Source organism: Macrobrachium rosenbergii, chromosome 28, assembly GCF_040412425.1.
Source record: "Macrobrachium rosenbergii isolate ZJJX-2024 chromosome 28, ASM4041242v1, whole genome shotgun sequence".
Classification (NCBI taxonomy): Eukaryota; Metazoa; Arthropoda; class Malacostraca; order Decapoda; family Palaemonidae; genus Macrobrachium; species Macrobrachium rosenbergii.
The window spans coordinates 1,530,596-1,547,022 of NC_089768.1; the positions used below are offsets into that span (position 1 = coordinate 1,530,596).

General features: G+C 41.0%; 1 protein-coding gene across 2 annotated transcripts in view; it reads right to left on the bottom strand.

Moving 5' to 3' along the window:
- The window catches only part of Cbp80 (Nuclear cap-binding protein subunit 1), a 198,151-nt gene that overhangs the window by 102,512 nt on the left and 79,212 nt on the right, over positions 1–16,427 (bottom strand). For both annotated transcript variants that reach the window (XM_067129891.1, XM_067129890.1), the window contains exons 7-9: positions 13,114–13,239; positions 11,039–11,210; positions 1,044–1,111 (exon numbers count right to left, since the gene is read on the bottom strand). In XM_067129891.1, the coding sequence (XP_066985992.1) occupies positions 1,044–1,111; positions 11,039–11,210; positions 13,114–13,239 (366 nt within the window). The remainder of the gene's footprint in view (positions 1–1,043; positions 1,112–11,038; positions 11,211–13,113; positions 13,240–16,427) is intronic.

Here is a 16,427-nt window from a genome sequence, read left to right on the forward strand (position 1 = left end):
GGAAGAGCAACACATCTCTCTCTCTCTCTCTCTCTCTCTCTCTCTCTCTCTCTCTCTCTCTCTCTCTCTCTCTCTTTCTCTCTCCACAGCCAAAGGCAAATGGATGCATACCGACTGGGTGGGCAGGACTCCCATCAGTAGTTGGTAGCCAACTACACACTTAACCACCTTGTTTAAAGTTAAAAGGGTGGTCTTCAGCTGCACTGAAGCATATTCCTATGTAAAGACTGATAGTTTGTATGCTGTGTAGGAATAAACTTAGTAATTCACATACAAGAATAATGTAAATTTTACAAAATGTTCAAATACACAGACTGTAGGACATGCTTTACATTTCTTATTGTTGCATATCTTATCAAAGTTTGAAAAGAGAAGACAGAGGGATGAAAGACGTTACAGATATTAAAGATCTTAGGACATACTGTGAAGAAGTCAAGATATAATGAAAAAATAAAGATAATGATATGAAAGCATAAGAAAATGGATTAGAAAACAAGAGGTGAAAATATCAATACACCATGAAAAGATATTAAGATTATTGCAAAAACTTAAATTAAATCAACATTGAAAGCATAAATGCTAGAAGAAGGCATATCCTAGACAGCAGAGATTGACATATAACAAAAAAAAAATCTATAGGACAAGTAATAATTCAGTGAAAAGAGCATTAAAATATGAAGTTAGCAAGTTAGCAACATAAGCTTACAAAGGAAACAATAGGAGACTTCTGAAAGCAAAAGTACTGTACAGTAAACCCCCAGTATTTGCCTATTTTGATAGTTTAGACACAAGAAAAACCCTCTAAAAATGCTTATACCTGAGTATTTTAATAGTTTTATCACAAAAAGTGCATTTAGTCATGAAAATATGAAAATACAGTAATTAGTGAATATTTCTCAGTGAAAAATACCGTGAATGGGCGAATTTTCCGCGAATAATGGGTAGATACAGTCCACAGTGAAACCCACGAATAAGTGAGTCCTTGAATACAGGGTTTACTGTACATCTAAGGGACAAGACAAAATATGTCCAATAAACCTTACCTATCAAAACAGCAGACATTCATGGTGTCTATACGATCAAACAGCAATTCAACAGCTTGAGCCAAGACCTGTAAAAGACATGGTTTCATAATACAAATATGGAAAAGGCCAGGTTAAACTTGGACCTCACATCCATATATAATCATTCCAAATTTTTCCAACAACATCTAATATACAGAACTGCATACTGTAATGGTAACATACATCATCATCTATGATGTGTTCAATCAGATTTCACCACCTTCAATCAAATTCTACATTTATCCGTTAAAAGCAGCTGGAGGCATTCCCTGTTTGGAATAATATAATTTATCAAAGCTACAAATGTTATGTGTGAAATCCCACTCTGATGGAATGGAGAAATATTGACCTGAAAATGTTCAAAACACATTTTAAAAATCTGCTAAGACAAGCAAAAGGCACAACAGCTGCTAATATTCCCTAACAAAATGATTACACTAACTTAGCAAAGAACACACAAATTCACTAACTGTTCTTTCAGTGTGTTCTTAGTCGAGCAAGCCCCTTTAAGCATAATTTCTCAATCACCTTAGTGCTTGTTTAAAATTATATAACAACACTATTTAATGAATGTGGTTGGCAATTGCTTACATAGTGAAAAATTACTCTTTTATAATAAAATAAGGTTTTATATATACTTACCAAGTAATTACAGTACACAGATATTAGTTTCTACCTAACGGCAGCTTTAGAATTGAAATTTGTGGTAGCACTCTTTTGTTTTGGTACAGGTAAGTGCCCCGCCCACTTCCCAGGAAGTACAGGTACAACATAGCTGAAGAACTCAGTTCATTTATGCTCTATGTCCATGTGCGGGGAGGAGGGGTGGGCTCAGATCATGTAGTTAAGAGGAGGGACGGGCTCCAATCATGTAATTACTTGGTAAGCATACACGAAACCTTATTTTATTATAAAAACGTCATTTTTATATATGTAACTTACCAAGTAATTACGAAGCTGAATCCCATATCATTTATAAATGGAAATGCATTTGAAATAGATAAAAAGCTTGCATTGTGGTAATGCTTGTTGTAACCTTACCTTGGTGGAGAGAGCAAGAGCAGGAAGATACTGCCTCTTGGTTGTTGCTCATCTCAACCCACAGGGACATGACTGGTAATGTCAGGAATTGTCCCTTCTTTAAGTGGGAGCTCTGTGATCAGGGAGTACTTCTATGACTTGACAAAGCTAAACGAAACAATTGCCTTTGCCCTGGGCATGAAAATACACCAACCAAAAATACGACCATAAAAACTATGTTACCTGAACACCAATTAAAAACTTATTACCCATCCATTAAAAACAAAGATTGGAGGGTACTCCAGGTACCAAGTACCCCCAGGCTTCCCCAAAAACACTCAACAACCTTAAACAAGGCTAGGAGATAGAAGAAAATAGAAGGATCACTCCTACCCCTCATTCCCTAGTGCCACACCAGCCACAGAGAGTGGACCCAGTGTACTGTAGTCCTCAAAAACTGTCTCGACATCACGTAAATAATGGTTGACGAAGACAGAGTGACACTTCCAATAAGTTGTTTGGATAATAGTAGACAGAAAGAGCTTGTGTTTAAAAACCAAAGATGTGGCTACCACCTGCACTTCGTGGGCTTTTACCTTTAACATAGGCAAACCATCTTCTTGAATCCCCAAGTGAGATTCCACAATAATGTCTCTCAAAAACAATGAGATACCATTCTAGGAGAGAGGGTGTAAAGGATTCTTAAATGAGCACCAGAGGTTACGAAAATCCCCTCTGATATTCTTGGTTCTCTCGAGGTAATGTCTCAATGCTCTCACTGGGCACAACACTCTTGATCTGAAGGTCCCACCAGTTCCATAAGACTCTGAATGGAAAAAGAACGAGGCCATGGATTAGAAGGGTTCTCATTCCTAGCTAAAAAACCTACATACTGCATTCTCTTGAGAGAAACCAACCTGTTTATCCAGAGATTGCAACTCACTGACTCGCTTTGCTGTGGCTAAGGTGATTAAAAACAGTCTTTCTGGACAAACCCCTAAAAGAAGACGTGTGAATTGGTTCAAAAGGAGGGCCTGATAACCAATGCAGTACTACATCTAGGTTCCAAGAAACTGGAGATTGTGATCTGAGGAGAGGTCCAAACCTCTATGCTTGAACACTGAGTTCAGCATAGATCTGTAGCCCTTGATCGTAGATGTCGACAGAGACCCCTGGAAGATCTCAGGTAGAGTAAAAATTCAGCTAGTTGGGCTATAGAGGTAGAAAAAGAAGAGATGTTATGTTCCTTACACCATCCACGAAATACTGCCCACTTAGCTTGGTAGAGCTTGGAAGAAGATTCATGTCTACATCTTGCAATAGCATTCACAGCTTCTCTTGAAAACCCTTTCACTCTGACAAGCTTCCTAACAGTCTGAAACCTGTCAGAGCAAGAGTGGACAAACCTTGATGAAACCAGTTGAAAAGAGGTTGTCTGAGTGGATCTTTCCTCTGTGGAAGGAGCTGTGGATAGTCCGACAGAAGTTCCAGAAGGTCTGGGAACCATTCCTTTTGAGGCCAAAAGGAATCATTGACGTGTGATGGGAAGTCCTGAACTTGTTTATGACTTCACTCACTAAGCTGAATGGAGGAAAGGCGCACACCTCCAGGTTTGACCAGTCCTGGAGCATCGCATCCATTGCCCATGCTAGAGGGTCTGGTGCCGGAGAGCAATACAGGGGGAGGTGATGGTTTCTGGACTTTGCAAACAAGTCTACCTACGGTTGTCCCCACCGTTTCCACTGGTCAGTGCATACCTGTGGATTCAGTGACCATTCCATGGGTAGAACCTGTTTGCAACGGCTCGACTCGTCCGCTAATATGTTCAACTTGCCCTGAACAAAGCAGGTAAGGATCTGGGTGTTGTTATTGTGAGCCCATAGAAGTAGATCTCTGACTACTTTGCATAGCGAAAGGGAGTGTGTGCCTCCCTGGTTCTGAATATATGCTAGAGCAGTTGTGACCATGTTCCTGATATTTCCAAATGTCCTAGAACTGCTCCCCAACCCTGATCCAATGCGTCGGAGAACAATGTTAGGCTCGGGTTTGGAAGAAAAAGAGTTTCCTATAAGAAACCTCCCTTCTTCGAGCCACCACTGAAGATCTTCTTTTATTTCCTGAGTGATGGGGAAGACAAAGGAATCTGGTAGTCTTCCTGCTCCAATTGGCCTCAAGGAAGAATTGTAAAGGCCTCGCATGCAGTCTCCCCAATGATACGAACATCTCTACGGAGGAGAGGGTTCCTAGAAGACTCATGCAATCGTTGGCAGAGCAGGACTGTAGATTCAGAAAGTGACAAATCTTCTGGGTGCACGATTGCACTCTCTTGTCTGACAGAAAAGCCTGAAAAGTCTGAGAGTCTATCCTCATCCCCAAATAGACTGACTGAGAAGGGACTAGTTGGGATTTCTCTCAACTGATTAAAATGCCCAAATCCTGGGCTAACTGCAGAGTTTTGAGAAGGTCCTCCATACAGTTCCTCTGGGATGACAATCATAGGAGCCAGTCGTCCAGATATACTTTCATGCTCATTAGATGAAGCCGTTGCGATAGAGGGGCAAGTACTCTTGTGAAAACTTGAGGGGCTGTGGACAACCCAAAGCACAGAGCCCAAAACTGGAAAGCCCTGTCCTCTGTCCTGGAATACAAATCTAAGGAATTTCTTGTATTGGGATATGAAAGTAAGCATCTCTCATAACTATGGAAACCATCCAGTCCCCTTGATGAATCACAGTGAGAACTGAGATGTTCGTCTGCATCTAGAACTTTGTGGTTTGGACAAAGAAGTTCAGAGCGCTTACATTTAAGACTGGTCTTCTACCCCCTGATGCCTTGGGGACTACAAAAAGGCGTTTGTAAAACCCCTCCTCTGATAAGCCTTCTACCTCCTCTACCGCTCTTTTCTAGAGAAGAGCAGCAACTTCCCTCTCAACGAGAGGGCCGAAAACCTCTCCGAACCTACTGAGTATACCTTTAAGGCGATGGGAAATGATGTCAAAGGAGGCCTCTCCTTGAAGGGGATCGAATATCCTTCTTTGAGCACTTGAAGTACCCATGGTTCTGCTGATCTGGCTTCCCACTGCTTCCAAAAATGCAAGAATCTGGCACCCACTGGGAGACGGAGAACCAGATCCTCACTTGCTAGAGGTTGGTCTTGAGGATGATTGCTTTGTCACGGGACAGACAGATCTAGGGTTCATGCATGGTCAAGAAGGAGCTCTACCTCTGCCACCTCGAAGGGCTGTGGCTGAAGGGAAGAGAATAGTCAAGGATTAAAAGAGACAGAAGGGGTAAGGCTCGAATCCTTCAGTTATTTGGTTGATTGAGCTAGCAGATTGTGTGTAGCCTTCTGAAGCTCTGTAGCTACTTGTTCCACTGTTGCACAAGGGAAAAGGCTACTTTTGTCTAACGGTGCAAACAGAAGATCTTTGATAGGGAGTCACTCCCTTGGTGGTGAATGAACACCACAGGTCCCTTTTCTTCAACATGCCTGTAGAAAAGTGAGTAGCTAATACTTGAGGTCCATCTCTAATAGCCTTATTGGCACAAGACAGAACCCAGAGCCAGTCTGCTGCAAAATTGTCCAGAAGCAAAACACAGTCCTTAATATTCTTCATCAAGGCGCCCACCGTCCAGTCAAGGAAACTGAAGATTTTGAAGACTTTGTAAGTGTCTTTAACCAAGTGATCGAGCTCAAGAGGAAGAAAACATAATCTTTGCTGAGTCAAAGGCTGAGCTTCAAGCAGGATCAATCAGGCCAGAGAAGTCCCCTAGGGAGGAGGCAGAAACCCCCAAGGAGGGCGCTTCTCAGGTTGCATAAACAAAATACTGCCTTTCCTAACTCCCTCTTCTCAGCCTACTAAGAGTCAATAACCATCAAAGCATTCTTGGATGAAATCGAGAGAGCCTTCTTCTGGAGCTTAGCAGACCCTGCTGGTTGCCATAACATGAAGGAAAACCCAGGAGAAGAAGGCGCTGCAGTGGTAAAGTACGATGGGAAGAACAGAAAGTAATTTAACAGGGATGCATATGAAGATGAACGCTGCTCTTGCTCAGGTTCCTCTTCTGCTGAAGAAATAGTGGACAATGCCAAGTCCTGTTGCAGTTCCTCTGGTTTCTGAGGAGATGGCGAAAGTGTCTTCAGAAGCTCCAGGGTGTTGTCCAATCGCTGATGAATAGGTAGCAGTGAAGGATCTTGGGGAGGTGGTACTAGGATCGCCTTCACACTCGGTGACAGGAGAAGCAGGCACAGTCTATGAAACTTTCTTAACAGAAGGCGCCGAAACGAGTTGACTCGCTGTAATAGGGACCTCTGAAACAGAAGAACCCTCAGACAAGTAATCCAACACTGAATGAAAGCTGGAAGCCACTGGGATGTCGGGAGTCACTGAGCGTACTGACCCCAATTGCATGCTCATGAGCCACTGGGAGATCTGATCCCACGGGAGAAGTTGACCCCTTGGTATGCTTATGAGCCATTTGGTGCTTGGGAGCCAATGGGAGCTCGGTATCCAATAGCTACGGGAGGGCTCTTGGTCCTTCTGGCGCTTACGAGTAATCATGAAACTGCCAACCACATCCTTCGGGCTTGGAGTCAGAACCACTGGAGGATAAGGCATGATCCACTGGTACACCTTTCCAGCGCTTGGCTACCGCAACCTGGGAGTTAGCAACAGGTTCAGTTGACGGAGCAACTACTCGTGGGCAAACCCCATCAATCTCCATTGGACTTACGGTTTGCCTCCTCCCAAGTGGAGGAGAGTTTGGCAGGGACCTCTGTCGAGGAGCATCGGTGGGACGAGAAGCCACCCCCTCCACTGACACAACACTAGCACTAACACTTGCACCGGCACTAGCACTGGGATCACTACTTGTTTTTTCTAAAAGCACTCTTACCGAAGCTCCTATTTCAGCAACCATGTCACTAATGAATCAAATTTCTTGTCTATCTGAGCTTCGAGACTGGCAATGGCACAAGGTTCAGAGGGAAGGGAGCCAGGTAATGGAGTTGTAGGAAGTGAGAGAGAAGTAGGAACAGGCGAGCAAGTCGTTACAGATGTCGAAAGGACCGGTCTAGGAGGAGAGGACACTGAAGCTCTACCCTTGGCTCTAAGCAGCCACCTTTCTATGCCTAGCCTTCTCTAACTTATCTAAATGGTCAGTCAAAATTCTCCATTTGACTTCGTCCCATTCTCTACATTCCTCGCACATCAAGTCAGAAGAACAAACTTGTCCTCGGCAATGAAAGCACATTCAATGTGCATCATATTTAGAAGAGGTTAACCTAGTATTGCAGCCCTTGCTGCAGTACCGGTACTAGTCACACTCAAGTCTGACACACTAAGTCAAAATCCACACAAGCTAAGCTAAGCTTATCTAAGCTAGAAAAATATAGCGCAGAGGCTACAAAAGTAAAGGATACTTCACCAAATCTTTCAAAAATGATCAAAACCATCCAGTGAAACTCCTGAACTTCAAAACAAAGCTGCTGAACAACCGATGTATGGTCACTAAGTGGCAGAAATTAACTAAGCTCTTAAGCTTTGTTGTACCTGTACTTCTCCGGAAGTAGCCGGGGCACTAACCTGCACCAAAACAAAAGAGCGCTACCGTGAATTTCAATTCTAAAGCTGCCATTAAAGTAGAAACTAATAGCTATGCAATTACTTGGTAAGTTACATATATAAAACAGAAGTGTGTTGGTAAGTTACATATATAAAGCAGAAGTGCTACAGTATTAAAATGAATTACAAACACAAAAGAAAGAAAATGGAATGCATACTCCCAATAATAATGGTTCAAAGAATTTTGAACAAATAACACCAAAAGGGATACTCAAGTTCAGTAACAACATTCACGTACAAACATAAATTTGACAGTAAAAAAATATTGATGTCTTGCTCTTCCATGAGCTGAAGGATGCTTCCAAAAGTAGGGTAAACTTAAACTCCCTCAATATTTTCAGAAATTCTTTAGTGTTGGTCAAATTAGAGCGCTGTCATCTTGTATGCTGACTTTTTTTTAGTTTTCTTCATGCCTATAGAGTGCTGTTGCTCCTGTAAGTCCTCCATTTGCAACATTCCTAAGGTTTTCCATGAAACTACCATCCATCAGGGTCTAGGTAGTTTCAAGCGTTTTCCCACTTTTTTCTTCCTGCCAATGCTGTTACTTGTGAGTACAGCACATTATCTTATATATTATAAGGGAAGCTTGCATAGAGATTATTTATTAGAAGACCACCATCCCCTTCACAATTTTAAAATTCTTATCGATATATTTGTATCTTACATTAATTTTGATGCAGTAGTGTTACTTATGTATTTTCTATGCTAAAAACAGCCTATCTTGGCACAGAAATTTTTACGTTTTGGTAGAGGCTGTTAATTAAATTTAAGTTCCCTACCAAAATTAAATTAGTGCTCAATGTAGAGGGTAAGAGATGTATTTCTCAGATTATTTTCATAACATTTTTATAAATACACTTGAATCAAAATATTAAAGTAACTGGAACATTGCACAATCCCTTTTCCCCCTCCTATTTCGAAATGTCCCTATTACCACCTCCGCATCCACCGGACTGGTTCTCTACCTGACCTTAGAAATATGGTTTCCACTTTATTGAAAGACAAGTTTCGAAAGCTAAGTGTACATATCTAGGCAAAAACACGAGGCCTTAGAAGTGAATAGACCTAGGTCCAGGTTTCAAAGGTTTTTCTTATATTCCCCCTGTTATGTGGATTATAAAATCTGCTGTGTTGAAGGTGTAAAGTAATCCCCTAGATAGTCACTGTGGCAGGATAAAGAGCCTTCCTGCCGCAAGTTTTTATTCAGTTTCTTTGTGCCAAAAGACAGAATTCTTGATGTTAGCTGGTCTGTATTATGGAGCCCCTGGTAGGACCATAAAAAATATAGATTTTGAGATTATTATTTTTTCTTTTGTATACTTCCCCTAGCACCATTCTCTCTTACAGTTTTGAGAATAGATGAATTTTTCAATATTCTCTGCTACTTGAGAATATTTAGTTAATATACATTAATAGCATACATAACTTTAGTCTTAAGAAATGATTGTTCAAAAAGATATTAGAGAAATTTTACTGATTTTCATTTAAAAGCTCATTACAGTAATCATAATTTCCTTAAAATTTTATGTAATCTGCTTATTCATATTTCCAGGCTACCCAAGTTAGTCTCCTTGTGGTAATGCACTCCACATACCACAAACTGAAAGCCGAGTGACCGTGTATCATTAGCCAAGGAGCAAGAGAGAAACCAGGCAGGCAGACAAAAAGCAATCCTGAAATTCCTTCCCCAGTCATCTCATGCAACGAATACAGCTTTTCAGGTCAAAGAAATTCATCTTAGCATTAGCAGGAGGCAAGGAGCCACTCCAAGGAAGAGGTGTCTTACAGACCACTTCCACAATTTATGGTCAGCTTGATATCAAGCAAATTTCACATTTTATCTTTCGAGATTTTACATTCCATCTTCTACCGAGCATTTGAATCACAACATTTATAGAGCCACAGGCCACTGTCATCATCAAGCCTCCTTTCACACCTTGTGAGACAAGGACATAAGAACACCTATGCTGTAAAAAATAGTTAATACATGTGGACAGCGCAATGCATAAATGCATTTGAAGCTTTGAAAAAGTAATTGAGCACATCACCCTTGCTTAAACCACCTGATTTCAGGATTGCTTTTTGTCTGCCTGCCTGGTTTCTCTCTTGCTCCTTGGCTAATGATACACAGTCACTCGGCTTTCAGTTTGTGGTATGTGGAGTGCATTACCACAAGGAGACTAACTTGGGTAGCCTGGAAATATGAATAAGCAGATTACATAAAACTTTTAAGGAAATCATGATTACTGTAATGAGCTTTTAAATGAAAATCAGTAAAATTTCTCTAATATCTTTTTGAATGATCATTTCTTAAGACTAAAGTTATGTATGCTATTAATGTATATTAACTAAATATTCTAAAGTAGCAGAGAATATTGAAAAATTCTCTATTCTCAAAACTGTAAGAGAGAATGGTGCTAGGGGAAGTATACAAAAGAAAAAATAATAATCTCAAAATCTATATTTTTTATGGTCCTACCAGGGGCTCCATAAGACAGACCAGCTAACATCAAGAATTCTGTCTTTTAGCACAAAGAAACTGAATAAAAACTTGCGGCAGGAAGGCTCTTTATCCTGCCACAGTGACTATCTAGGGGATTACTATACACCTTCAACACAGCAGATTTTATAATCCACATAACAGGGGGAATATAAGAAAAACCTTTGAAACCTGGACCTAGGTCTATTCACTTCTAAGGCCTCGTGTTTTTGCCTAGATATGTACACTTAGCTTTCAAAACTTGTCTTTTAATAAAGCGGAAACCATATTTCTAAGGTCAGGTAGAGAACCAGTCTGGTGGATGAGGAGGTGGTAATAGGGACATTTCGAAATAGGAGGGGAAAAAGGGATTGTGCAATGTTCCAGCTACTTTAATATTTTGATTCAAGTGTATTTATAAAAATGTCATGAAAATAATCTGAGAAGCACATCTCTTACCCTCTACATTGAGCACTAATTTAATTTTGGTAGGAACTTAAAATTTAATTAACAGCCTCTACTACCCCTTTCTCCTGCATGTCATTTGCTATTTTATCCCTCCATCTGAATTTTGGCCTTCCCCTTCTTATCCTTCCCTCCCCCTCCAAGAAAACTCTTTTACACAAATCACCTTCTCCCCAGAATAATTGATTTATCCAATGCCGAATACAGCATTTATCATTTGAGAAAATGATGGATGGCTTCCACTATGGCACGAATGAATCCTGTAATAAAACAACAAGAATAACTCGTCTGTTACCCCGGCATGTAAGTGGTAGAAAAACAGATGGTTGTCTACCATGTGAAGACTAAAATAATTCCCCAAATTTTCTTATTAGTCAGTTACTTACCTGAGGCATCGTTGCAGGTTGCAGCTTGCACAACTCTATCAAGAGAGAACCATAGCAGATCTCAATGTAGCGTGGGCCTGGCAGATGGAACAGTTCAGCCAACACAACCTCTACAATCATATACTCCAGAGGGATCTTATGCTTCAAGGGGAAATCAAGAAGAAAGGCCGCACTGCAGAATAGAGAATAAATTATTCAGAGGAGTTTCCGTAATGTATGAATTCTTCAAGAGTTCACTTAACATATATAAATTATTCAAGACACTGGAATAAATTCTTCAAAACCACAACCCTATTATCAAATAATGACTATAAATTTTTAAATAGTCAACCATATTAATTAGTGACAAAAGCAAGTATTTGGCAAAGCTGCATAATATTTTGCAACTACAGGCAGTCCCAAGCTTACGACGGCGTTCCGTTTTTACCCCGTGACGTAAACTGAAAATCTTGCACCATTTTGTTTATATTTTAAGCTACAGTATTCTCATTTATACTTTTACTGTACTTTCTCATTTTTTTTTTTTTTTAACAAAACAAAAGATGACCACAATTGTGTGCGTAGGGTACGTAAGTATGCACATATTCATTCTATACTGTTGGTGAACTTGCTACAGCCTGTTTAGTTTTGTCTTGCCTACATATGAAATTTACATTTTAAATATTCTTACGGTGATTTGAGATGAAATATCAACAGTGAAAAAATATTCTCTTGTGTACTGTTATGATATGAGTGATAATCATACTTAGTCAACTAAACTTGTAATAAAAATGGTACAGTTAATCGAGAAAAGCAAAAATAGAAAAATGGTAACTCGTTCATACGTATGCTCAAACTCATTCGTTGGTGTCATTAACTTCCTGGAGTTTTAGTTTCGTGTTTTTATGTTTATGATACAGTAATTCATATTCTATTAAAGGATACATACAAGAGAGAGAGAGAGAGAGAGGAACTGAGTATGTTTACATTGGTAAACAAATGAATAGTAAAACAGCTATTTTGCAGTTTTGAGGGATTTTACTCAAACATTAAACACATTAGTTTACATTAGTATGCCCGTTTTACATTTACGTACAAAAATAAAAATAATTCCGTTAATACATTCGTTTCTTTTAACAAGTAGGCTCAATCAGTTTATTCCAAGAATGTGAACATTACAAATTTCAGGTTGATCGATAATATATCAATACAATTATACAATGTAAATGGATTCTGTAAGTAAAATAACAGTTTCATTACCATTACCTTTATCTTAAACATAACTGTAATAGCCTATCTGACTTTTGCAAATGGAGGCTACCAGTGTAACACCCGGGCTAGCTTAGGTCTATAGTTCACACATAGCCTCCAAATTTTTATCTTGTGTATGGTAATACAATATGGTAACAACTGGTATGGATGTTGCTTTATAAAAAGACATTAATGGTCAAAAAACAATGGTGGGCTGTGGGTAAACACAAGTAGGCTACCTGCCTACTGAACTGTGTCATTTACTAGAGAGAGAAAAAGAAGGGGTTGCATTTTTTTTCAAAGCATATTTATGCAGTATATTTTGTTACAAATAAGGGGAGGGAAAGGTAGATAATTTCCTTTTGCATAAAGTTTTCAGTTTAAAGTGTGACTGTTCTTGTTTATAAGCATACTGAGTGTTTACAATTATGTACTAACATGGTTAGGTGAGGAAGGGTACACAGTTGCCCTTGAACACCCCTAGATTTTTTACTCGCCATTGTTTGGATTTCACCATTATCCGACGGACACGACTCTCCTAATCTGGGCAATTGAAGGATTACTAATAAAACTATTAAAGTCATCAATTCCTCTTTCCCAAAAGACAAAACATAAACAAAAGGCTCTTAAAATGCTGTATTGAGGCAGTAACATTGTACATCATATAGAAACTTGAAATTAACCATGCTTCATCAGAATAAAAAACAAAAACTTAAAATCTAAAAATAAAAATGAAAATAATGTAAATGCTCAGCTAGTCAAACCATTCTTTTTCCAGCAGAGTTGGAAAAACCAAAGCAACTACAAAATCAACTCTATGAAATGAAAAACTGAATATAACTTACCACTGCTTCCTTTCCAAGTGATATTCTTTGATAATGTTGTGCAAGTGCTCTTCAATTAGATAGCGTTCAATAGAATGAGCTCCTGGTAAAACAGGTCCCTCTGGACAGTCAGTATAATCAAAAAGCCTGGGAAAAGAAGTTATCATTCATTAATTCATATCTGACAGAAGCCCAGATATGCTCGAAAATAAACATTAAAATCATGGAGCCTTTCATTTGTATTTTACCATAATTTAAATTAGTTTAATATATACATTATATTCTTCAAAAACATGCAATCTAGAACTCTATCATCATCAGTAACATATTTACATTAGATTTTCTATGTGGCCCCTCCCAGAGGCAGCCACCCCACGCGCCGAGTCACAGCATTCGAGGACTAGGGCGCGCAAATCTCCCTCATACGTAGGGAAAGAGTTCCCTATGGAGCTATCGTCAACAGATGAAAACTCGTCATGATCGAGGGAGTAAATCAATTTAAAATGATACTCCCTATGGTCCAATTGAGAGTCACAAGACCTCATCAGTCAAAAATTTGCAATCTTGCAGTAGCAAGCCATCTCCCCGGAGGCTATGACGTCATCCTGGGACAGGACTTTCAGTCCCCACAGAAATCACGACAATCTAGGGGTCCACATTCCCCAACTCATTCCTCGGGCGCGAGTAATCCTCCCCCGCTTCTCCCTCAGTCAAGACTGGCGCCCCCTGGGTCCCGGGAGGACGTGCAGTCCCTACCAGTGCCACCTCAGTACGATGTACAGTGGCCCCATCAATCGGTTCCCGATCCAATTCCAGAGCCTGGCCCTGCCTCAGTGCCAGTGCCAGGGCCCCAATCGGATCTCCCTCCCAGAGATGCCAAATGCCTGCCAGTGCCACTTGCATGCACCGAGCAGTGCCAAGCTCCATCCGTCCTGACCAACGAGCACAAGAAACCTCTGCCTTAGTGCCAGCGCCAGAGCACAACCCCGATCTCCATTCAAGGGATCCAATTCAGGACCCCCTCTCTTCTCCCAGCCTGGCACCGCTACCAGCGTCGGTAAGAGAGATGGTTCCTCTCGACCACAGCGGAAGTTCACCTAAAGGTGCGGCCTCACAACCCGTGCCTGAGCTGGTCATTGATACCTGCGAGTCGTCCACGCCCCCGCCGACCGTTACTGCTTTCTCGCCACCCACTGCAGATACCCTTGCGAGTCAGGATTCTGCCACATCTCACTTGGCCGATGAACTACAAGAGCTGCGACGGATCATGGTAGAACTAGCACGGAACACTCCTGCGTCGGCTGTCGCAGCAGCTGGCCCAGGTGGCACTCCATGCCGCCCTCCAGGGAGGCCGAGGATGACTGTCCCAAGTAGGAAAGGTTCGCGGCAGAATTACCACGGGTGTGGGAATTTCCAGGTAGTTTACAAAGAGCTATAGAGCTCCCCTGGCACCTGTGCCACCACTTCATCTTTCGAAGGTCTTGGCACCTCTAATCCAGAGGAGGATGTCAAGGCACTCCACTATCTTCTTCCGTTCCTCAGGAACTTCTATCCCTTATCATTTTCTATTAATCTTTTCTTAAATTATCACCACAAGAGGCAATTAAATACGGGAATCCATTCCCCTCAAACGGCATAAATCATTGAGAATAACACAGTGGGAAGTGGCACGCCCTTGCGCCCATACCTTGGTACAGGGTATGCGTGTCAGCTCTTCCTGAAGAAGTCGCGCCCTTCGGGTTTCCCTTTTCCAGCCCTGGGGCTGAGGGATAGTCCGGGCCGTAATTTATAGGCGAAGGACGACAAATTCCCGCATAACTTAACAAATACCTCACTCTATTCTGCCAACATCACTTGCTCTTTTAGTTATTTATTTATCTTTCTCTTTTAATGAATCGTGAGTCATAGACTCTTGCCCTTGTGATTTTAAATGCCCATTTCGTAAAAGCCGAGAGACGTGTTCTGCCTTTCGTATGCGGTCACGTTTTCATTCGTAACATCCTGTTAATTTTTCCTTTTGTTATTATTAATTTTTTTTCCCCTTCCTTCTAAGAACTCTGTTTTATCCCAGACCCCTCGTCTTTTGCCTGCTCATCCCATCATAACATTGAGCGAGTATCTATTTATAGCCCATACTCGAGTTATGGGTAGTAGACGCATAAAATTAGCGTAGTTTAAAGTTAGCAAATTAAAACTCGCGAATACTCTCGCTCGCCCCACCACTGTCAAGATCCAGTGTGAGGGTCAGCCGTCAGCTGTCGAGTTGGCGAGTTATGTATCGTCATTACAATATCATGTAAAGGGGATTTCATTTACAAAAATAAACGCTGTTTTATCATTTACACCGCCTCTTGTTGATTTAGAATTAAGAAACTTATATGTAAATTAATTCTTAAATTTTGTCTCCTGCCTCAAAATTATCTTGTCCTCGTAATCTTAAAGTAACGTATACCATAAATTTGAAGAAATTAATGGGCCTTGTTAAAGTAGTTTAGTATTAATGTGTTGGAAGTATTTTCCATTTTGCGTGGGGATAGAGTAAATTAAATGTTTTTCCATTTCTTGTTGGGAGAAGAGTAAAAGTAAATCAGCTGTGCCACTTCTTGGATATCAACATAAAGCCCAAATGAAGGCTCGTATGTTATCTTCCGTGGGGAGCTATTATAATCAAGCAGAAGTCGCGTTTTTAAAAGGGGCCAGGAGAAGACTTAATGCCACTCCCTTAAGAAGCTTGGCCCAACTAATCTTCTTAAATGGCCTTTCTAAAGGCAAATTAAGCTGCCTGAATTGTCTTACCTCTGCAGGAAACCTGGGAAGAGGCCACCGAATCATTGAACACCTGGTGGATGATACACCACGGCATGATGCAGCCGGAGCCCCTTATAAGGGAAAGACAGCAGTAGAAGCAGTTAGTTAGTTGTGGGGGCAGAAGCCATGCAGTAAGAGTCCTCGAGAGACAGCCATACACGCGGGCAAGCGGTAACTTTGCTGAGAGATCACCCTTCATCCCTGTCCAACTCCAGACTCCAGTCATCCTTGAGGGACAGCCTGTATCGTCAGTGACCCTCGTCCTTCTTCGTCAGAGACCACCTTCCCCTAAGGTAAAGTGCGAGTGAAGACTTTTCGGTCATGATAGTTTGCCCTTTAGAAAGCCTGGAGTACCAGCATTTCACTTCTGTCCTTGTGCCAGTTTATCCAGTGCCATTTCCAATGTCCTGTGTTCAAGTGTACAGTGGTCATTCATTCCTCGAGCCTTTGGCACCCTCAGTGCAGACTCGAGACTTATTCCGTGTTAAATTGTTCCTTTACTGGCGTGTAATGTGTAAATCTCTCTT